The following is a 24,014-nucleotide window of genomic DNA, read 5'->3' on the forward strand; positions in this document are numbered from 1 at the left end:
CCAAGTTATCCTTGGTTTTCATCCTTGGTATGAATTATATTCCCAACTGTTACACAGCTGTATTCTCCCAGTCACAAAGACAACCAGGAGTAGCTGAAACTCTTCATTTACTGCACACTCTAGCTGCATACAGCACAGACAGCATGGTATAATGCTAGCAGGCAGCTAGGAGTCCTCAGCACAGCTGCTCTCTGTTCCTTAGCTCTTATCACTGCAAAGCAGGAGGAAAGATCCTGCAGGACAGAACAGGGGAAGCACAACCTTTTCTCTGCAGAAGTCAGACAACTCATTCTCTGATATTCCAAATCTAGAGTAAGCTTATGGGAAGCTGTCCCCAAACTTCCACTCCCCTTCTGCCAAATAAAAGCAGGTGCTTGTACTCCCTTTATATGCATAACAGCCTGGAGACCAGGAAGACATTCCTTCCAGTGAGGATGGTGAGACACTGGGGGAGGCTGTGGATGGCCCTTCCCTGGAGCTGTTCAAGGCCAGGCTGGATGAGACCTGGAACAACCTGGGCTGGTGGGAGGTGTCTCTGCCTAACCTGGAAACTCCAGGCCTGACCTCAGTGCCAGGGATGTGATGGAGCAGATTATCCTGGGGGCAGTAACTGCACCTGAAGGATGGCCAAGGGCTCAGGCCCAGCCAGCATGGATTCAGGCAGGGCAGGTCCTGCCTCTCCAACCTGAGCTCCTTCCATGCCCAGGGCACACTGCTGGCTCATGCAGTGCTACAGGCTGGGGTCAGAGTGGCTGAGAGCTGCCAAACAGAGAGGGACCTGGGGGTAGTGATTGACAGCAGCCGAACATGAGCCAGCAGTGTGCCAGGGGAAGTTTAGGCTGGAGGTGAGGAGAAAGTTCTTCCCAGAGAGAGTGGTTAGCCATTGGGATGTGCTGCCCAGGGAGGTGGTGGAGTCCCCATCCCTGGAGGTGTTCAAGAGGGGATTGGATGTGGCACTTGGAGCCATGGTTTAGTCATGAGGTCTGTGGTGACAGCTTGGACTGGATGATCTTTGAGGTCTCCCCAACCTTGGTGACACTGTGATACTGCCATGGGTTGGAACTGGATGATCTCTAAGGTCCCTTCCAACCCAACCCATTCTGTGATACCCACAAGGGTCAGGCTTTATTCACATCTGTGCCTTTTGTTGTGGATAAAACAAACCCTACTGACAGAACCCACCCTGAGCCAGGCCTCTGCATTCAGGTCTGTCTTTGGAAACAGAAGTGGCCACACAGCACTTTGTTCCAGCAGGCAGAAATCTATGAGTCCCATTTGTGCCTGGTAAGGTTACAGAGGAGTCAAAGCCATGAATTGTCAGGGAACAACACACTGTCCTCTCCCAGGACAGAGGCATTTTGTGCAACCCCAGCAGGGCAGCCTTTCCAGCTGCTGCCCAGAGCTGAGGAGCAGAAGCTTCCTCACACCCCTGCAGAGCAATTGCAGTGTGAATGGGACATTGATGAAGGTCTGAGGGGGCAAGGCAGTGAAGCCACTCAGCAAACTTTAGAGCAGGGAATTTAACATTTGCAAACTGAAAGAAATCATTAATGAGCAGTTTGAGCCAAGTGCTTTTGACCTGAGCAGCTCTGCCATGTGCACTAAAGCTAACAGACCCCAGTGTGAGCTGAAGACAAGGACTCTGCCAGCTGCACACAGCAGAGAGAGCGAGCAGCTAGTGGCACTCCTCCTCCAATGGTACCCTGCTGCTGCCTTAGGGAGCAGCTCTAATTCAGCAGGGTGCCTGGCACTCCATTTCCACACCCCACAGCTGCCATCCAGCTCAGCAGCTGGGTCATAAATGGGTGGCTGTGAGGAGTGCAGAAGAATGAGCATGTAGTGCTGACTGCTCCTGGAGGGCAAGGGCTGGGGCCATTTTCAGCTGAAGAGGCAACAGTCTTAACAGGGGAAAACCCCCAAAGTCCCAAAGGGTAGGGACTGAGATGAAAAAAGAACCACAGAATGGTTCAGGCTGGAAGGGAGACCTCAGAGATCATCTACTCCAACCTCCCCACCATGGGCAGGGACACCTCTCAATTAGACCTGGCTGTCCAAGGCCTCACCCAACCTGTCCTTAAAACACCCCCATGGAGGAGGATTCCACAGCCTGCCTGGGCAGCCTGCTCCAGAGTCTCACCAGCCCCAGACTGAAGAACTTCTTCCTCAGCTCCACTCTAACCCTGCTCTGCCTCAGCTCCAAACCCTTCCCCCTTGGCCTGGCTCCAGACACCCTCAGGAGAAGTCTCTCTGCAGCCTTCCTGCAGGATCCCTTCAGGTCCTGGCAGCAGCTCTGAGGTCCCCCTGGAGCCTTCTCCTCTGCAGGCTGCACAGCCCCAGCTCCCTCAGCCTGTGCTCACAGCAGAGCTGCTCCAGCCCTTGGAGCATCTCTGTGGCCTCCTCTGGCCTCACTCCAGCAGCTCTGTGTCCTTCTGCTGCTGGGGACAGCAGAGCTGGAGGCAGGATTGGAGGTGAGGTCAGAGCAGAGCCCAGGAGCAGAATCCCCTCTGCTGCCCTGCTGCCCACCCTGCTCTGGCTGCAGCCCAGCACACAGCTGCCTGAGGGCTGCAGGAGGCACTGCTGGCTCCTGGGGAGCTGCTCAGCACCCAGTACCCCCAAGCCTCTTTCTTCAAGGCCACTCTCAACTCACTCTGCATGCAGTCAGGATTTGTGCCTGGGGCTTGCCCAGCCTAGATGCAGGACACTGCCCTGTGACTTGTTGAGGCTCATGCAGTTGGCACTGGCCCACTGCAGCCCCTCAAGCTTCCTCTGGATGCCATCCCTGCCCTCAAGTGAGTCCTCTGCACCACACAGCTTGGTGTCACCAGCAATCCTGCTGAGGGTGCAGCCAGTGCCACTGTCAAAGATGTCACAGGGCACTGGAGCCAGAGCAAGAGAGCTCACTCAGCTACTGAAGTCAGTGGCAGTGTAGAAAGACAGAAAGAAAAGAAACCAAACCCTGATTGCCAGGCTTACCTTCTGCTCTGAGTTCTCAAAGAACAAGAGCCCAAAATAGTCCTTTTCCAGGAGGTTGAGGTGTTCACACACTTTGTCAAACAGCACTTGGCCTTTTGCTCTTTTCTGAAACACAAAGCAAACAACAGCACAGTCAGGAGCAGTCTGCATCTGAACCCCTTTGAGCACACTGCCTTTCCTTTGGGGGTCTGCCACTTAATCAGCAAGCTAACTGGAATGCACAAGGCCAACTCAGTCTCCAAACTGATTGAGGTATTTTGCACCACCAAGACTCACTCAATGGTTCTTAGCTTTTCTGGATCTGAGTTTTTAAAGCCTTGGAAGCCTCCTCCAGGTGAGCCAGCTTGGCCTCATCACTCTCTCCTCCAGAGCAGTGCACTTCCTACAGTGCTCATCCCCGTTCCTTGGAACATCTCTAGCACACATCTCAGTGTGGGCTTTGAGGGACCCCAAAGGAAAATAAAACACATCATCATCTTGAGAGATCACAGAGTCATTCAGGTTGCAAATGACCTCTGGGATCATCAAGTCCAACCACTGACCCTGACCTACAAAGTTCACCTCTGAACCACATCCCCAAGCACCACATGTGGACTTGCTGGAGCGTGTCCAGAGAAGGGCAACAAAGTTGGTGAGGGGTCTGGAGCACAGCCCTGTGAGGAGAGGCTGAGGGAGCTTAGCCTGGAGAAGAGGAGGCTCAGGGGAGACCTTCTTGCTCTCTGCAACTCCCTGCAGGGAGGTTGTAGCCAGGTGGGGGTTGGTCTCTTCTGCCAGGCAGCCAGCAGCAGAACAAGAGGACATAGTCTCAGGCTGTACCAGGGGAGGTTCAGGCTGGAGGTCAGGAGGAAGTTCTACACAGAGAGAGTGATTGCCCATTGGAATGTGCTGCCTGGGGAGGTGGTGGAGTCACCATCCCTGGAGGTGTTCAGGAGGAGACTTGATGGGGTGCTTGGTGCCATGGGGTAGCTGATTAGGTGGTGTTGGATGATAGGTTGGACTTGATGATCTTGAAGGTCTCTTCCAACCTGGTTTATTCTATTCTATTCTACTGTTGAACACACCCAGGGACAGTGACTCCAGCACCTCCCTGGGCAGCACATTCCAGTGCCTGAGCACTCTTGCTGGGAAACACTTCTCCTACTGTCCTGTCCAAATCTCCCCTGTTCAGCTTGAAGCTGTTCCCTCTTGTTCCACTGCTAACTACCTGTGAAAAGAGACCAGCACCAAACTCAAAGGAACAAAGCAAAGCAGCACACACAGGTCAGTGATGAGACCAGCATAGGCAGCACACAAGGGGAAGCAGAACAGAATCAACACAGCCAGCTGTCAAGAGTGCAGAGGTTTTGAGGAGCAGGACATAACAGGAGAGGGTTGCCTTCTGTCTGTAGATGTACCAGCCCTCTCAGTACCAAACAAATCCATCCTGGACCTCAGCAAGGCCTTTGCCACCATCCCCCACAGCAAACTCCTGGCCAAGCTGTCAGCCCCTGGCTTGGACAGCAGCTCTCTGAGCTGGGTTAGAACTGGCTGGAGGCTGAGCCCAGAGAGTGGTGGTGAATGGTGCCACAGCCAGCTGGCAGCCAGGCACCAGTGGTGTGCCCCAGGGAGCAGTGCTGGGCCCTGTGCTCTTCAACATCTTCATTGATTATCTGGAGGAGGGCACTGAGTCCATCAGCAGTAAATGTGCAGGTGACAGCAAGCTGGGGGCAGGAGTTGATCTGCTGGAGGGTAGAGAGGCTCTGCAGAGGGACCTTGGCAGGCTGGACAGATGGGCAGAGGCCAAGGGCAGGAGATTGAACACATCCAAGTGCCAGGAGCTGCACTTTGGCCACAGCAACCCCAGGCAGAGCTACAGGCTGGGGTCAGAGTGGCTGAGAGCAGCCAGGCAGAGAGGGACCTGGGGGTGCTGGTTGATGGTAGGCTGAACATGAGCCAGCAGTGTGCCCAGGGGGCCAAGAGGGCCAAGGGCATCCTGGCCTGCATCAGGAAGAGTGTGGCCAGCAGGAGCAGGGAAGTCCTTGTGCCCTGTGCTCAGCACTGCTTAGGCCACCCCTTGAGTCCTGTGTCCAGTTCTGGGCTCCTCAGGTCAAGAAGGACATTGAGAGACTTGAAGGTGTCCAGAGAAGGGCAAGGAGGCTGGGGAGGGGTCTGGAGCACAGCCCTGTGAGGAGAGGCTGAGGGAGCTGGGGTTGCTTAGCCTGGAGAAGAGGAGGCTCAGGGGAGACCTTCTTGCTCTCTGCAACTCCCTGCAGGGAGGTTGTAGCCAGGTGGGGGTTGGTCTCTTCTCCCAGGCAGCCAGCAGCAGAACAAGAGGACACAGTCTCAAGCTGTGCCAGGGGAGGTTTAGGCTGGAGGTGAGGAGAAAGTTCTTCCCAGAGAGAGTTGTTAGCCATTGGGATGTGCTGCCCGGGGAGGTGGTGGAGTCCCCATCCCTGGAGGTGTTCCAGAGGGGATTGGATGTGGCACTTGGTGCCATGGTTTAGTCAGTAGGTCTGTGGTGACAGGTTATTTGATGACCTTTGAGGTCTCTTCCAACCTTGGTGATACTGTGAGACTGTGAGACTGGAGGCTGAGGGAGACCTCATTGCTCTTTACAGATCCCTGAGAGGAGGCTGCAGTGAGGTGGGGGTTGGGCTTTTCCCTAGTCTCAGGTGATAGGAGGAGAGGAAATGGCCTGAAATTGTGCCAGGGGAGGCTTAGGTTGAAGATTAAGAACAATTTCTTTGCTGCAAGAGTGGTCAGGGACTGGAACAGGCTGCCCAGGGAGATGGTAGAGACTTCATCCCTGGAGGTGTTCAAGGAAGGTGTGGCCATGGCACTGGGGGCCATGTTTGATGGCCATGGTGGGTTTGGGTTGGTGGTTGGACTGGATGAGCTTAGAGAGCTTTTCCAGCCATGTCCCTAAGCACCAGGTTCTTCCTGGAGTGAGGGCCTAGAACTGAACACAACACTGCAGGGGTGGCCTCCCCAGTGCTGCCCACAGGGGATCACCTCCTGGCCCTGCTGCCCACCCTGGTTCTAATCCAAGGTAGGATGCCACTGACTTTTTTGGCCCCCTGGGCACTGCTGGCTCCTGGTCAGTGACTGCCAACCAACACCCCCAGGGCCCTCTCCCAGCTGCAGCTTTCCAACCACACCTCCCCAGGGCTGGAGCTCCCCATGGGGTGGTTGTAACCCAGGTGCAGGGCCTGGCCCCTGACCTTGTTGAACTTCAGACAAAGAGCCTTGGCCCATGGCTCTCACCTGCCCAGACCCTGCTGTAAAGCTTCCCTACCCTCTAGCAGATGGCCACAGCCACCATCTGCAAATGCACTGAGGGTGCCCTCAGTGCCCTCACCAAAGAGGCCAGGCCCCAGCACTGACCCCTGGGGGACACCACTGGGGACTGGGCCCCAGCCAGCTGGAGCTGCACTGGCACACAGTCCCCCAGGCTGAAGCACTCCTGCCTGACTGCTGTGCTATGTGTGGCATTTGTCACTGGGGCCACACCATGGCATTTCCAGAGGCCTGGCAGCCTCAAGGAATCTTTGCAACTGCTTATCCTACAGATTCCAGTGGATGCCACACACCACTGCCATTCCACAGACACACCATCCACTGCCCTGTGTAGGCCCTGGTGACACTGTGGCCATTGTCCCCTGCAGAGCAGAGCAGAGTGCTGACACTGCGCCCTGGGCTCAGCTCTGCAGCACAAAACACTGAGGCTGGGAGGGAGGAGATGAGAAGCTATGTGCTGAGCAGATAGCTGAGGCATTGTTGTGCTGCTGCCCAGGAGGCCAGAGCTTGCTCTAGGGGGGGTCAGGCTGCTCAGCAGGCATTGCAGCCTCAAAGAGCAGAAGGTTTCCCGAGGAACAGCCTTGCAGGGCTGTGGAACACAGGATTCAGAGTCACTGTGGAAACCACAGAGCCACACAACTGGGGAGACTGGGAGAGACTTCTGAGATCTTAGAATCCCAGAGTGGTTTGGGTTGGAAGGCAGCTCCAAAGCTCATCCAGTCCAATCCCCTGCAGTCAGCAGGGACATCCCCCACTAGATCAGGCTGCCCAGAGCCCTGTCCAGCCTCACCTTGAACATCCCCAGGGATGGAGCCTCAACCACCTCCCTGGGCAGCTTGTTCTGGTGCTCCACCACCCTCCTGGTGCAGAACCTGCTCCCAACATCCAGTCTAACTCTGCTCTTCTCAGGTTTGAAATCCTCTCTTCCTGTCACTGCAGGCCTTTGGAAACACCAAGTCCAAGCACTCACCACAGGCTGCAATCCACCACTGCTGCTCAGCCACTGCCACAACACCACAGCCCTAAGCAAAAGGAGGGACTGGGGCTCTGAAGGCTTTTCAGATGTGAAACTGTTCCTCTCTCCCAAAAAGCAGATGACTGCTGCTCCTACTGGGCAAGCTGGAAACAGGATTTGATTGACTTTATTGGTCTGAATCTGTTTAAGAGCCAATGCTCTCCAATAGTTATAGGATTACAGACTGCTGGAAGGGAGCCTCAAAAGTCATCTTGTCCAACCCCACTGCAGTCAGCAAAGACATCTGCCACTAGAGCAGGTTACCCAGGGCCCCATCAAGTTTGACCCTGAATGTCCCCAGGGATGTGGCCTCCACCCCCTCCCTGGGCAGCCTGTCCCAGTGTCTCCCCAGCCTCCCTGTGCAGAACTTCCCTCTGATGTCCAACCTAACTCTGCCCTGCTCCAGTTTCAAACCATTGCCCCTTGGCCTATCCCCACAGCCCCTTCTGAACAGTCCCTCCCCAGCCTGCCTGCAGCTCCCCTGCAGATATTGAACTGCAGCTCTGAGGTCTCCCTGCAGCCTTCTCTTCTCCAGGCTGAACAGCCCCAGCTCTCCCAGCCTGTCCTCACAGGAGGGGTGCTCCAGCCCTCTGCTCATCTTTGTGTCCCTACTCTGGACCCTCAGTCAAGTCCATGTCCTTCCTCTGCTGAAGGCTCCAGAGCTGCAGGTGAGGTGTCCCCAGAGCAGAGCAGAGCAGAGCAGAGCAGAGGGGCAGGATCCCCTCTCTCCTGCTGGCCACACTGCTTTTCCATTGCCAGTGTCCTTCTGTGCTGCCAGTGCCCATTGCTGGCTCCTGCCAGCCTCTCCCCCACCAGCACCCCAGGCTCACCATCCTCCAGCCTGAGCCGATAATGAGGCTTTCCCTGACTCAGATGCAGGACCTTGCAGTTCACCTTACTGAACCTCAGGAGGTTCTCCTGAGCCTTCTTCAGCCTGTCCAGGTCCCTTTGGATGGTCCCATGCCTCAGTCTTGTCAGACACACCACTCAGCTTGCTACCACACTTGCTCTGTGTGCCCTCAGCTTCAGTGCCTGTATCACTGGTGAGGGTAGAGCTGAATGTTAATCCAGTGCCTGTATCACTGTGAGAGGTAGAGCTGAATGTTAACCCAGTGCCTGTATCACTGGTGAGAGGTAGAGCTGAATGTTAATCCAGTGCCTGTATCACTGTGAGAGGCAGAGCTGAATGTTAACCCAGTGCCTGTATCACTCTGAGAGGCAGAGCTGAATGTTAACCCAGTGCCTGTATCACTGTGAGAGGTAGAGCTGAATGTTAACCCAGTGCCTGTATCACTGTGAGAGGTAGAGCTGAATGTTAACCCAGTGCCTGTATCACTGTGAGAGGTAGAGCTGAATGTTAACCCAGTGCCTGTATCACTGTGAGAGGTAGAGCTGAATGTTAACCCAGTGCCTGTATCACTGTGAGAGGTAGAGCTGAATGTTAACCCAGTGCCTGTATCACTGTGAGAGGTAGAGCTGAATGTTAACCCAGTGCCTGTATCACTGTGAGAGGTAGAGCTGAATGTTAACCCAGTGCCTGTATCACTGTGAGAGGTAGAGCTGAATGTTAACCCAGTGCCTGTATCACTGTGAGAGGTAGAGCTGAATGTTAACCCAGTGCCTGTATCACTGTGAGAGGTAGAGCTGAATGTTAACCCAGTGCCTGTATCACTGGGGAAGGGTAGAGCTGAATGTTAACCCAGTGCCTGTATCACTGTGAGAGGTAGAGCTGAATGTTAACCCAGTGCCTGTATCACTGTGAGAGGTAGAGCTGAATGTTAACCCAGTGCCTGTATCACTGTGAGAGGTAGAGCTGAATGTTAACCCAGTGCCTGTATCACTGTGAGAGGTAGAGCTGAATGTTAACCCAGTGCCTGTATCACTCTGAGAGGTAGAGCTGAATGTTAACCCAGTGCCTGTATCACTGTGAGAGGTAGAGCTGAATGTTAACCCAGTGCCTGTATCACTGGTGAGAGGTAGAGCTGAATGTTAACCCAGTGCCTGTATCACTGTGAGAGGTAGAGCTGAATGTTAACCCAGTGCCTGTATCACTGGGGAGAGGTAGAGCTGAATGTTAACCCAGTGCCTGTGTCACTGTGAGAGGTAGAGCTGAATGTTAACCCAGTGCCTGTATCACTGTGAGAGGCAGAGCTGAATGTTAACCCAGTGCCTGTATCACTGTGAGAGGTAGAGCTGAATGTTAACCCAGTGCCTGTATCACTGTGAGAGGTAGAGCTGAATGTTAACCCAGTGCCTGTATCACTGTGAGAGGTAGAGCTGAATGTTAACCCAGTGCCTGTATCACTGTGAGAGGTAGAGCTGAATGTTAACCCAAGGCACTTGTGTCACCAGGAGCAGCCCAATCCACTCTTCAGCACAGCCTGCATGCTGGCAGAGGCAAGCCACAAAGCAGAGCTGCCCTGTTTCCTGAGGAGTGAGAAGTGGGAGCATGAAGATCAGTACTGACCACAGGCAGGAGAGTAAGAGGTGTGTGGCACCCTGGGCTGCTTTCAGGAGTATGACACATCAGATACAAGCAGATTCTTTGGCTGCAGCCTGCTCCACTCTGCTTCTTGGACAGTGAGCCATAAGAAGTGCCTGCCCAGCACTTGTACTGCCTGCAGGGAGAGGGCTGAGAAGTGGCATGCAGCCAGCCTGGAGCTCCACCAAGCACAAACCATTTGGCTCAAGCAGGATCACAAGGGGAAATGGAAGCAAGGCAACACCAGAGCTCTCTCCCACTATAAACTCACAACAGCAAAGACAGCCAGAAAGAGCCAGGGCATGAGCAGTGCCTTGGAGGTGCAAGAGCAGCCAAAATGACCCAGAGGAGCCCTGCAAGGAGCTGTGCTCAAGGCTGCAGGGAAGGCCAGAAAGCCAAACTGTGGCTAGCCCATCGGGGGGGAAAAAACCTCCTCAGCTGCAGGGCACAACAGAGCAGCTTTGGTTGTGATGATCCAGAGGTGAAAGAAAGGGTAGGTGCTGCCTACAGGAACTTTGCAGGGATGCAGAGGGCATTTTTGGCCATGAGATTACTTCATAGCATCACAGAATGGTTTGAGCTGGAAGGGACCTTCCAGAGCATCTACTCACAACCCCCCTGCCATGGGCAGGGACACCTCCCACCAGCCCAGCTTGCTCAAGGCCTCATCCAGCCTGGCCTGGAACACCTGCAGGGAGGAGGCAGCCACAGCCTCCCTGGGCAGCCTGTGCCAGAGTCTCACTTCACCCAAACCTTACTTCCAGTGGTGTGTGTTGAATTTGGACCAATGTATTCACACTGTGTCAGCCCTGAAGCCATCCTCATGTGCCACAGAAAGGATCTCATACTTCAAACAGGCACTCAGGGAAACTCAAACACTTGTCCACACATTCCAGTATCACAGATCACAGTCTCACAGTATCACCAAGGTTGGAAGAGACCTCAAAGAGCATCAAGTCCAAGCTGTACTTGGGAAAGAAAGATTTGCAAATAAAATGAAAGCAGGGAGGGACTTGGGACAAGGGCTGGGGGTGACAGGATGAGGGACAGTGGCTTTGAGCTGGGAGAGGGCAGATTGAGACTGGACATGAGGAAGAGATTCTTGGCAGTGAGGCTGGTGAGACTCTGGCACAGGTTGCCCAGGGAGGCTGTGGCTGCCCCCTGCCTGGAGATGCTCAAGGTTGGATGAGGCCTTGAGCAAGCTGTGCTGGTGGGAGGTGTCCCTGCCCAGGGCAGGTCCCTTCCACCCTAAACCATTCCGGGACTCAACTGAAAACTCAGCTACCATTACCCATCTGTTCCACATCAAGTTCATTCAGACATTCCTTAATTCAGCATGACCCTAACTGTACATCAAGCACACATCCTCTTCCTTGGCCTCAGCAGGCTGCAAGTGAGCAGAGAACCTCTGTCAGCTCCAATCCCTTCCACTTGCTCATACGTGCATGAAGTGCAGTCCATGCTGGCAGCCTCTCAATGCCTTCTGTTCTAAACAGGAGCTCTCAGTGTGCACTTGCAGCCCAGAAAGCCAATCAGAGCCTGGGCTGCAGCAGGAGAAGTGTGGCCAGCAGGGCAAGGGAGGTGATTCTCCCCCTCTGCTCAGCTCTGCTCAGACCCCACCTGGAGTCCTGCCTCCAGTTCTGGAGCCCCTATTGCAAGAGGGATCTGGAGGTGCTGGAAGGTGTCCAGAGCAGGGCCAGGAGGAGGAGCAGAGGGCTGGAGCTGCTCTGCTGTGAGCACAGACTGAAGGAGTTGGGGCTGTTCAGGCTGGAGTAGAGAAGGCTCTGAGGTGACCTCATTGTGGCCTTCCAGGATCTGCAGGGGGCTCCAGGAAGGCTGGGGAGGGACTGCTCAGGATCTCAGGGAGTGATAGGACTAGGGGGAATGGAATGAAGCTGGAGGTGGGGAGATTCAGGCTGGAGGGGAGGAGGAAGTTCTTCCCCATGAGAGTGGTGAAGCCCTGGAATGGGTTGTGCAGGGAGGTGGTTGGGGCCCTGTCCCTGGAGGTGTTTAAGCCCAGGCTGGATGAGGCTCTGGCCAGGCTGATCTAGTGTGGGGTGTCCCTGCCCATGGCAGGGGGGTTGGGACTGGATGATCCTTGTGGTCCCTTCCAACCCTGACTGATTCTATGATGCTATGATACTATGAAACACTGGATTGGAGCCTGACTGAATGCAACAAACAAACCAAGCAGATCTTCCTTCATTTGCTTCTAAGCAGTGATCATTATCCAGTTAACACTTCTTGTTGTTTGTTTAAACTGTGTTGGCCTCTGCTGAAAGCCAGACTGGATCTGAAGCAGCAAAACTCCCCAAGTCCCAGAGGCCAAGTGTAAGGACAGAACTCCCTCTGATTTACCTGAGAAACCACATAGCAGGAGGAAAACAATGCAAGTGAGTTTATGAGGGAGATAAAGATCAAGAGGCAAATGCAAATCACCTACAAATCACAGCATGGCTTAGGCTGGAAGGGAACTCACAGCTCATCTACTCCACCTCCCTGCCATGGGCAGGGACACCTCTCAACTAGGCTTGGTAGCCCAAGGCCTCATCCAACCTGGCCTTAAACACCTCCAAGCAGAAGGCATCAACAACCACCCTGGGCAACCTGTTCCAGTGTCTCACCACCCTTGGAGCAAAGAACTTCTACCTGAGGTCTCTTGGTCTCTTCTCTCAGGCAAGCAGCACCAGAACAAGAGGACACAGTCTGAAGCTGTGCCAGGGGAAGTTTAGGCTGGAGGTGAGGAGAAAGTTCTTCCCAGAGAGAGTTGTCAGCCACTGGGATGTGCTGCCCAGGGAGGTGGTGGAGTCCCCATCCCTGGAGGTGTTCAAGAGGGGATTGGATGTGGCACTTGGTGCCATGGTTTAGTCATGAGGTCTGTGGTGACAGCTTGGACTTGATGATCTTTGAGGTCTCTTCCAACCTTGGTGATACTGTGAGGTCCAGTCTAAAGCTGCTTTCCCTCAGGTTCAACCCACTAGACACTCATAGGTTTAAGCTGTGCCAGGGGAAGTTCAGATTGGACGCTAGGGAAAACTTCTGTCCCAAGAGAGTGGTGTGGCAGTGGCACAGGCTGCCCAGCCAGGGTGCTGGAGTCACCACAGAATCACAGAATCAACCAGGCTGGAAAAGACCTCAGAGGTCATCAAGTCCAACCTATGACCTAACACCCAACACCTCCTGACAACTAAACCATGGCTCCAAGTGCCACATCCAAGCCTCTCCAGGGATGGGGACTCCACCACCTCCCTGGGCAGCACATTCCAGTGGCTAACAACTCTCTCTGGGAAGAACTTTCTCCTCACCTCCAGCCTAAACCTCCCCTGGCACAGCTTGAGACTGTGTCCTCTTGTTCCGCTGCTGGCTGCCTGGGAAAAGAGCCCAACCCCCACCTGGCTACAACCTCCCTGCAGGGAGTTGGAGAGAGCAAGAAGGTCTCCCCTGAGCCTCCTCTTCTCCAGGCTAAGCAACCCCAGCTCCCTCAGCCTCTCCTCACAGGGCTGTGCTCCAGACCCCTCCCCAGCCTCCTTGCCCTTCTCTGCACACCTTCAAGTCTCTCAATGTCCTTCTTGACCTGAGGAGCCCAGAACTGGACACAGGACTCAAGGTGTGGCCTGAGCAGTGCTGAGCACAGGGCACAAGGACTTCCCTGCTCCTGCTGGCCACACTCTTCCTGATGCAGGCCAGGATGCCATTGGCCCTCTTGGCTGCCTGGGCACACTGCTGGCTCATGTTCAGCCTACCATCGACCAGTACCCCCAGGTCCCTCTCTGCCTGGCTGCTCTCAGCCACTCTGACCCCAGCCTGTAGCACTGCCTGGGGCTGTTGTGGCCAATGTGTAGAACCCTGCACTTAGCCTTGTTAAATCTCATCCCATTGGCCTCTGCCAACCCATTCATCCTGTCCAGGTCCCTCTGCAGAGCCTCTCTACCCTCTAACAGATCAACTCCTGCCCCCAGCTTGGTGCCATCTGCAAATATACTCAATGCCCTCCTCCAGATCATCAATGAAGATATTGAACAGGCTGGGGCCCAGCACTGCTCCCTGGGGCACACCACTGGTGCCTGGCTGCCAGCTGGCTGTGGCACCATTCACCACCACTCTCTGGGCTCAGCCTCCAGCCAGTTCTTGACCCATTTCAGAGTCCAAGCCATGGGCTGCCAGCTTTGCCAGGAGTTTGTTGTGGCAGACAGTGCCAAGGAGGTGCTGGCAGCTGAATTGCCTACAGCTCATTTCTGGGGAGGAAAAAAACCCACAACCAACCCAGCTGCTAACCAAACCACAACAACAACCCCAACCCAGAGCAGGAAACACTGCAGTGAGAAATCCAAACTACAGTGAAGTGGAGAACAGGCTTCACCTGACACAAGACTTAGCTTCCTTATGCCTTTCCTGGGCAGCAGTGTTTTCTCTCCCCTGCCATGGAGATAAGCTGCACTCAAAAAAAGGACTATAAATCAGGTCCTTCAAATCTGCTTCTACAAAAGCACAGCAACACAAAGTACAAAGCTAGAGGAGCAGAAAAACCTGCAGGAAATGATCACCACAGCAGCTGAAATATCTGCTTCAAGAGTTCTGCAGGGAAAGAATTACTGACTGCAAGTTGAAACTGGCAAGCTGACAGCAGACCAAAGATCCATTAAGGCAAACTAAAGAGGGCAAGAGAACAAATCAATTAGCCTGAGAGGTGATTAATTTACACAGCAAATCTTCAACATGAAAAATGTTTTGAGATGTGCTTTGTTGGAAGCCAACCATCAGCCACACAGGCGTGCCCTGAGGGATGGGGAAGACATGCAAAGGCAAGCAGTGGGGAATAGCTCCACTGTCAGTCAGCACTGGGTGGCTGTAAAACCAGCTTCAAAGCCATTATCAATACACAAACCAGGAAAGAGGCACAGAAGCCAAGGTACAAATGTTCTGCAGCAACAGCTGATGGCAAATCAGCAGCCTCCCAGTACCTGAAGGGCTCCAGGAGAGCTGGGGAGGGACTTTGCACAAGGGCTGGGAGAGACAGGATGAGGAACAATGGCTTTGAGCTGGGAGAGGGGAGACTGAGAGTGGAGGGGAGGAAGGAATTCTTGGCAGTGAGGGTGGTGAGACTCTGGCACAGGCTGCCCAGGGAGGCTGTGGCTGTCTCCTCCCTGCAGGTGTTGAAGGCCAGGATGGATGAGGCCTTGAACAGCCTGTGCTGGTGGGAGGTGTCCCTGCCCATGGCAGGGGGTTGGATGATCTTGAAGGTCCCTTCCAAGCCAAACCATTCCAGGATTTTGCCAACACATTTATCTTACTTGTTCTACAGAAGCTCTCTAGCATCTACTGATACTGAATTGACACAGCCAGCTGTCAAAGCTTGAGAGAGCTCTCTCTCTATCTAATGAACTTGGCTTGCAAAATTGGCTTCCCTGAATTTGTTCCTATAGAAGCACACCAAGGACAGACCCAGCTTCACCAGGGGACACAGAGGCAGGCTGGCACCAGGACAGCAGAGCTTTGAGGTAAGTGCTGTGTGAGTCAAGACTCAACTCTCCCAACATCCACAACTCAACCTCTGGGCTATAAAAACATCCAGAATGTTATTTATTTAGAATAATTTAGAATAAACCAAACCAGGTTGGAAGAGACCTTCAAGATCATCAAGTCCAACCCATCAACCAATCCAACACCACCTAAACAACTAACCCATGGCACCAAGCACCCCAGCAAGTCTCCTCCTGAACACCTCCAGGGATGGGGACTCCACCACCTCCCTGGGCAGCACATTCCAATGGGCAATCACTCTCTCTGTGTACAATTTCTTCCTAACATCCAACCTGAACCTCCCCTGGCACAGCTTGAGACTGTGTCCTCTTGTTCTGCTGCTGGCTGCCTGGCAGAAGAGACCAACCCCCACCTGGCTACAACCTCCCTTCAGGGAGTTGGAGAGAGCAAGAGGGTCTCCTCTGAGCCTCCTCTTCTGCAGGCTAAGCAACCCCAGCTCCCTCAGCCTCTCCTCACAGGGCTGTGCTCCAGACCCCTCCCCAGCCTCCTTGCCCTTCTCTGGACACCTTCAAGTCTCTCAATGTCCTTCTTGACCTGAGGAGCCCAGAACTGGACACAGGACTCAAGGGGTGGCCTAAGCAGTGCTGAGCACAGGGCACAAGGACTTCCCTGCTCCTGCTGGCCACACTCTTCCTGATGCAGGCCAGGATGCCACTGGCATTCAAGGCACTGAGGCTGAAGGAATGAAGCCACATGCATGTCTAGAAATAAATTAAGCCCAGAAAGCAAAAGGGAAGGTCAGCAGGACAGCAATCCACCTGCCACGTGGCCAGCAGCCTAGGGAGCAGCCTCTGCTCTCCTGAAACTGCATTTCTTCCCAAACACAGACTGCTGCCTGCTGCTCTTGCAGGAAGAGTGAACAAAAGATGGACAGGGGAAGAAGAATGGAAATGAAAGTGGAAAACAAATGGTCAGAAATGACCCAGAGAAAGGCAGCTGGCATCTGAGTTCAGCTGAGGATTGCTTGTTAAGGTCAAGGCACACAGCAGGAAATCAAAAGCTGAGTGTCAGAGGAAAGCACTGGCCCAGCCCAGCAGGGACAAAAGAGCTGCTGCATCAGGAACACTATGCCTGACCTCAGACTGTCATAGAGTTGTTTTGGTGGGAAAAGACCTCCAAGATCACCCAGCCCAACCATCAACCCACCACCACCACCATGGCCACCAAACCATGTCCCCAAGTGCCATGGTCACACCTCTCTTGAACACCTCCACCACCTCCCTGGGCAGCCTCTGCCAGTCCCTGACCACTCTTGCAGCAAAGAAATTTTTCCTCATCTCCAAGCTGAACCTCCCCTGGCACAATTCCAGGCCATTGCCTCTCCTCTTATCACTTGTTAGGAGGGAGACTAGACCAAGCCCCACCTCACTCAGCCTCCTTTCAGGGAGTTGTAGAGAGCAAAGAGGTCTCTCTCCAGCCTCCTCTTCAGCACACAAACCAAACCTCTGAGACTGAGTCCAACACCAACCCAACCCCACCATGGCCATCAAACTGTGGCCCCAGGTGCCATGGCCACAGCTTTCTGGAACACCTCCAGGGCTGGGGACTCCACCACCTCCCTGGGCAGCCTTTGCCAATCCCTGACCACTCTTGCAGCAAAGAAATTGTTCTTAATCTTCAACCTAAGCCTTCTCTTCTCCACACAAACCAAATCCAGTGCTCTCAGCTGCTCCTCATGAGAGGCTCTTGGTCCTGAAGAGGTTTGGAGAGGATTATTTGCACCTTCCAAGTTTTTGATGGGCAGGTGAGCAGTATCCATCTAGCACTGCAGTAGAGCACACAAGAGGATCTGTACACAATAAGCAATTAAGCTACTAGGAGGCCCAGTGGAGCTCACAAACACTTTAGGGACTGGCTGACAGACACTGACAGCACCTGAAAGAGGAAAGGCTTCAAGAGAAGCCTGCACTGCTGCATGGCTTGTGTGCATGAGATCAAAACTGACCAAGGGGAACAGCCCCAAGGAATGAGCAGGAGCTGGGAAATGCCATTAACATCACCACTGCTTTGACCTCACATCAGAGAATCATAGAACTGCTTCACTTGGAAAACATCTCTGAGACTGAGTCCAACACCAACCCAACCCCACCATGGCCATCAAACCATGGCCCCAAGTGCCATGGCCACAGCTTTCTGGAACACCTCCAGGGATGGGGACTCCACCACCTCCCTGGGCAGCCTGTGCCAATGCAAATGTTCCAAAGATCAATGTGAAAGACCAACTGAGATGTCTGAGTTTAGACAAGGCACACATTTTAACCACACTTCATAACCCAGCTATTTGACCTAGGCACCACAGCTGGGCAGTTAGGTGCAGCATCGAGGGAGGTTCTCCTCCCATGGGGAGAGAAAACCTGGAGAGAGTCCAAGGGAGGCTCCAAGGATGCTGAAGGGACTGCAGCACTGTCTGGGGAGGAGAGGCTGAGAGCCCTGGGGCTGTTTAGTCTGGAGAGGAGAAGGCTGAGAGCTGATGTAATCAATGTCTATCAATATCTGAGGGCTGGGGGTGAGGAAGGAAAGGACAGGGACAGCCTCTGCTCAATTATGCCCTGGGATAGGACAAGAGGCAATGGATGGAAACTCCAGCAGAGGAAGTTTCGCTTCAACATGAGGAGGAACTTCACTGTGAGGCTCACAGAGCCCTGGAGCAGGCTGCCCAGAGAGGTTGTGGAGCCTCCTTCTCTGGAGCCTTCCCAGCCCTGTCAACCCTGTCTGCAGGCTGGGAGAGTTGGGGCTGTTCAGCCTGGAGAAGAGAAGGCTCTGGGCAGACCTTAGAGCTGCACTGCAGTATCTGAAGGGGGTTTACAGGAAGGCTTGCAGTAATAGGACAAAGGGCAATGGTTTGAAAGTGGAATAGGAGAGATTAAGGTTGGACATTGGAATGGAATGGAATGGAATGGAATGGAATGGAATGGAATGGAATGGAATGGAATGGAATGGAATGGAATGGAATAGAATAGAATAGACCAGGTTGGAAAAAACCTTTGAGATCACCAAGTCCAACCTATCACCCAGCACCATCTGATCAACTAAACCATGGCCCCAAGGGCCTCATCCAGGCTCTTCTTAAACACCTCCAGGGATGGGGACTCCACCACCTCCCTGGGCAGCACATCCCAGTGGCCAATCTCTCCTGCTGGGAAGAATTCCCTCCCAACACAGCAGGACATTCTAAAGTGGTGAAACCCTGGAACAGGTTGCCCAGAGAAGTGGTTGAGGCCTCCCTTCCTGGAGACATTCAAGATCAGCCTGCTCTAGCTGGGAGGTGTCCCTGCTCATTGCAGGAGGGTTGGACAAGATGACCTTTGAGGGTCCCTTCCAACCCAATGCAATCTGTAAGCATTCCACAATTTAATCTTGATCTAAAATACTAAACAACTCCTGTCTGACTTCACATCTGGACACAGGGTCAGCCTGAAGGAGCATGGGTGTGCAGACAGACCTTAGAGCCATGAAAGCCGAGAAGCTGTTTTAGCTCACAACTGCTATTTCTGTTGCTGATCTTAAGGCAGATTTAACACATAAATACACAAAATGTCTAACCCAGTGGGAATGAGAACTCCATGCAGCCAGGAAAATTTAGAACCAGAACATAAATCATAGGATGCTAGGGGTTGGAAGGGACCTCCAGAGATCACCCAGTCCAACCCCCTGCCAGAGCAGGGCACCCAGGGCAGGGCACACAGAACACATCCAGGGGGGGCTGGAAAGGCTCCAGAGCAGGAGACTCCACAACCTCTCTGGGCAGCCTGCTCCAGGGCTCAGCAGCCTCACACCAAGGAAGTTTCTCCTCAGGTTGAGGTGGAACCTCCTGGGTTCCAGTTTGTGTCCATTGCCTCTTGTCCTATCCCAGGACACCACTGCCCAGAGCCTGGCCCCTTCCTGCCCCCCACCCCTCAGATATTTGTAACCATTGATCAGATCCCTCTCAGCCTTCTCTTCTCCAGGCTCAACACCCCCAGGGCTCTCAGCTCTTCCTCCTCACACAGCTGTTCCAGGCCCTTCAGCATCCTCACAGCTTCCATTGGACTCTCTGCAGTGGACCCCTGCCCCTCCTGAACTGGAGAGCCCAGAATTGGACACAATACTCCAGATGTGGTCTCACCAGGGCTTCTCCTCACCTCTCAGATATTTGTAACCATTGATCAGATCCCTCTCAGCCTTCTCTTCTCCAGGCTCATCAGCCCCAGGGCTCTCAGCCTTCCTTCATAGCAGATATGTTCCAGTGCCCTTCAGCATCCTCATAGCTGTTCAATGGACTCTCACCAGTAGATCCCTGTCCCTTTTGTCCATTGCCTCTTGTCCTATCCCAGGACACCACTGCCCAGAGCCTGGCCCCTTCCTGCCCCCCACCCTTCAGATATTTGTAACCATTGATCAGATCCCTCTCAGCCTTCTCCTCTCCAGACTAAACAGCCCCTGGGCTCTCAGTCTCTCCTCCTCACACAGCTGTTCCAGGCCCTTCAGCATCCTGCTAGCCTTAACTGGACTCTGTAACAAAACTTTTCTTTGAAGCAAACTTTGTTAGACTTTAGTTCTCTAGCTGAAATAACTGAAAGAGAAAGGATAAATTAATGACCTCCACCCAACTTAACCAGTGCCTGTGCTATTAGCTGCAGGAAAACCTTCATCTTTTGTGGGGAAAAAGAAGTCAATTTTGAGCTGTCAAATGGTCACCATGGAAAGGATTTGTGCATTGCATTTCATCTTACTTGCTATTTTACCTCAGAGACTTCTCACTCTCTACAGCTCCCTGAAAGGAGGCTGCAGTGAGGTGGGGGTTGGGCTCTTCTCCCCAGACTCAGGTGACAGAAGGGGAGGAAATGGCCTGGAATTGTGCCAGGGGAGGGTTGGGTTGGAGATTGGAAATTTCTTTGCTGCAAGAGTGGTCAGGGATTGGCACAGGCTGCCCAGGGAGATGGAGGAGTCCCCATCCCCGGAGGGGTTCAAGAGATGTGTGGCCATGCCCTGTGGGAAATGGTTTGGTGGCCATGCTGATCTTGAGCTGAAGGGTGGACTCTATGACCTTGGAGGTCTTTTCCCACCCAAACAATTCTACTACTCTATGATTTAAGGCTGAAATGGAAAGGCCTTAAAGATGGAGCTTTGAGGAGGAAGTTCTTCCCCATGAGAGTGGTGAAGCCCTGGAATGGGTTGTCCAGGGAGGTGGTTGGGGCCCTGTCCCTGGAGGTGTTTAAGGCCAGGCTGGATGAGGCTCTGGGCAGCCTGATCTAGTGTGGGGTGTCCCTGCCCATGGCAGGGGGGTTGGAACTGGATGATCCTTGTGGTCCCTTCCAACCCTGACTGATTCTATGATACTATGAAATGAAATGTTCCTGGCCCCTGCTGCTGGCAGTGTGAGTGCAACACTGGCATGAGCTCTCTGCAGACACCAAATGCATTTCCTAAGCTCAGTGCAATGGCAACAACTCCATTTTTCTCTCTATGGAGAAAAGAGCTCCTTCCAGAGAGCCTTTTGCTGCCTTACCTCCAGGTCACAGCTGTACTCCATGCCATCCAGCAGCACCACTTTACAGGGCACAGTTTTGATTTTCTTGGGAGCCTTCTGTGGAAGGGTTTCTGCTTTCATTTCAGCTGTCTGCACTTCTTTTGTCTCCCTTTTGTCTTCTTCTTGGTTTTCTTCCTTTTCCTCTGCAACTTTCTCTACTTCCACTTCTTTCCCATCTTCTTTGGCAGGCTGTACAAAACACAGTGAAATAGTGACTGAAATTAGGAAGGCTTAGAAGCTAATTGTAGGAACTACATAAGCTGATAGTAAGCTAATCAGAAGGTTAATACTAAGCTTCCATTAAAGCTAAGCACAAACAGGATGCAGTGTTAAGGTCCTCCTTTGGACCAGAGTGGTGGTGAATGGTGCCACAGCCAGCTGGCAGCCAGGCACCAGTGCTGTGCCCCAGGGAGCAGTGCTGGGCCCCAGCCTCTTTAACATCTTCACTGATGATCTGGATGAGGGCATTGAGTCCATCAGCAGTAAATTTGCAGATGACAGCAAGCTGGGGGCAGGAGTTGATCTGCTGGAGGGTAGAGAGGCTCTGCAGAGGGACCTCAACAGGCTGGACAGATGGGCAGAGGCCAAGGGCAGGAGATTGAACACATCCAAGTGCCAGGTGCTGCACATTGGCCACAGCAACCCCAGGCAGTGCTACAGGCTGGGGTCAGAGTGGCTGAGAGCAGCCAGGCAGAGAGGGACCTGGGAGTACATGTGGACAGCAGCTGAACATGAGCCAGTAGTGTGCCCAGGGGGCCAAGAAGGCCAAGGGCATCCTGGCCTGCATCAGGAAGAGTGTGGCCAGCAGGAGCAGGGAAGTCCTTGTGCCCTGTGCTCAGCACTGCTTAGGCCACCCCTTGAGTCCTGTGTCCAGTTCTGGGCTCCTCAGGTCAAGAAGGACATTGAGAGACTTGAAGGTGTCCAGAGAAGGGCAAGGAGGCTGGGGAGGGGTCTGGAGCACAGCCCTGTGAGGAGAGGCTGAGGGAGCTGGGGTTGCTTAGCCTGGAGAAGAGGAGGCTCAGGGGAGACCTTCTTGCTCTCTAGAACTCTGGGAAGGGAGGGGAGGGGAGGGGAGGGGAGGGGAGGGAAGGGAAGGGAAGGGAAGGGAAGGGAAGGGAAGGGAAGGGAAGGGAAGGGAAGGGAAGGGAAGGGAAGGGAAGGGAAGGGAAGGGAAGGGAAGGGAAGGGAAGGGAAGGGAAGGGAAGGGAAGGGAAGGGAAGGGAAGGGAAGGGAAGGGAAGGGAAGGGAAGGGAAGGGAAGGGAAGGGAAGGGAAGGGAAGGGAAGGGAAGGGAAGGGAAGGGAAGGGAAGGGAAGGGAAGGGAAGGGAAGGGAAGGGAAGGGAAGGGTTGTTGTGGTACAACCAGTTTAAGTTCCTTATCTCTCCAATGGAATTGTTCAGAATTACCTTTGTTTCCTTTTCACACCAAGAGTGACTTATTTACATTTCACTACTTTTCTGTTCAATAGCTGTAAAAACTTTTAAAGGCATAGCCTAAAACTGCCACACCCTGCCACCCAATGGCTTCAGAGACAAAGCTGACTTCGGAGGCTTCTCCTCTTCTCCCTGCTCATTTCTGCCACGATGATCCAGTTCAGTGTTCCTCTGAAGTGTGTCCAGGTGTGAGGTTGCACTCACAATGGACACCCAGAAGGAGTGCAGTGACAAATGGTCTGCTACAGAGCAGGACCTTGTTTTTCATCAGCCATGCCACTCTTCACTGCATCAATCCAACTGCACAAAGGGCCAGACAGAAGCTGCCATTTGGACCTGACAGGGCCCTAACAAAGCTTTCCATGAAGGACATCAACCCTGACTCAGGTCTCATCACCATTACCTCAAAGCATTTATCAGCCTCCCCACACCTACCTGTGCCTCAGGAGTACTGATGGAGTGGTTTGTCTCTTTGTCTGCCTTAGCATGATGCTGACTTTCATCTGCTGCTTCTTCTGAGCTCTTCTTCAGCTGAGCCCCCCCCTCTGCTGTCTGGCTTTCACTTTCTTCAACTACTTGCTCTTCCCCTGTGGCCTTCTTCTTGTGCTCATCTTTGGGCTCTGCCAAGGTGTAGGACTTTTGTTTCTTGAGCCAGGGGGGAAGGAAACGAGAAATACCCTTGCTTTCAGATGGAGCTTTCTCCTTCTTCTGGCTGCTTGGGCTAGCTGGTGCTGGGACAGGGGAAGAATCTTGAGCTTCCTCAGAGGATGTTCCACTGGACTGTTGATTCTCTGGAGTCTTTGCTGCTTCTTCGGGCTTGTCCTTGGCTTTGTCTGGTCCCAGCTGCTCAGAATCTTTCTTTACTTCAGTCTCTGAGCCAACTTCAGTTGTCATTGTCACACTTTGCACTGAAAGAAGCAGCAACAAAAACAGTTTTGCTCTGTAGCCTCTGCCTTTTACATGACTTGCAGTAATTTGCAGTAATAACCAGCAAGAGGTTCTGATTTTTACAGCAATAATCTGCAAGAGGTTCTGACTTTTACAGCAGTAATCTGCAAGAGGTTCTGACTTTTACAGCAATAATCTGCAAGAGGTTCTGACTTTTACAGCAATAATCTGCAAGAGGTTCTGACTTTTACAGCAGTAATCTGCAAGAGGTTCTGACTTTTACAGCAGTAATCTGCAAGAGGTTCTGACTTTTACAGCAGTAATCTGCAACAGGTTCTGACTTTTACAGCAGTAATCTGCAACAGGTTCTGACTTTTACAGCAGCAATCTGCAAGAGGTTCTGATTTTTACAGCAGTAATCTGCAAGAGGTTCTGACTTTTACAGCAATAATCTGCAAGAGGTTCTGACTTTTACAGCAGTAATCTGCAACAGGTTCTGACTTTTACATGACTTGCAGTAATTTGCAGCAATAACCAGCAAGAGGTTCTGACTTTTACAAGACTTGCAGCAATTTGCAGTAATACTCTGCAAGATATTCTGAATGAAACCTCTTTGGGTCAAAGAAGTGCTTGTTTTCAAATCTCACCTCAGCAGTGAACTCAGCTGATCAGGAAATGAAAACTTAATGCTCTGTAGAGAAAAGATTTTCACAGCAATAAAGACCCCAAGAGTTTCCTTCTCCTTGATAATATACCATGAGGAATTTCACTTCTCTTTCTACAAGGCTCCTTGGCTGACCCAGAAGCTCAAATTGCAGAACAGCATCCACCTTCTCCTGTCAAACTGGTAGATAAAACCACTCCACTATTCACTGACACATTCACGTAACACAAGCT

At 53.0% G+C, this 24,014-nt stretch overlaps 1 protein-coding gene across 1 annotated transcript in view; it reads right to left on the minus strand.

The window, feature by feature from the left end:
- Positions 1-23,156, minus strand: part of LOC137458674 (band 4.1-like protein 2) — a 90,353-nt gene extending 67,197 nt beyond the window's left edge. Inside the window, 3 exon segments of the mRNA XM_068170027.1 lie at positions 2,974-3,078; positions 20,776-20,985; positions 22,665-23,156. Coding sequence (XP_068026128.1) covers positions 2,974-3,078; positions 20,776-20,985; positions 22,665-23,123 — 774 coding nt within the window. The 5' untranslated portion in view covers positions 23,124-23,156.
- Between the last annotated feature and the right edge of the window lie 858 nt (positions 23,157-24,014).

The sequence above is a fragment of the Melanerpes formicivorus genome, unplaced genomic scaffold (assembly GCF_026170545.1).
Source record: "Melanerpes formicivorus ecotype bairdi unplaced genomic scaffold, bMelFor1.0.p_v2 SCAF_270, whole genome shotgun sequence".
Classification (NCBI taxonomy): Eukaryota; Metazoa; Chordata; class Aves; order Piciformes; family Picidae; genus Melanerpes; species Melanerpes formicivorus.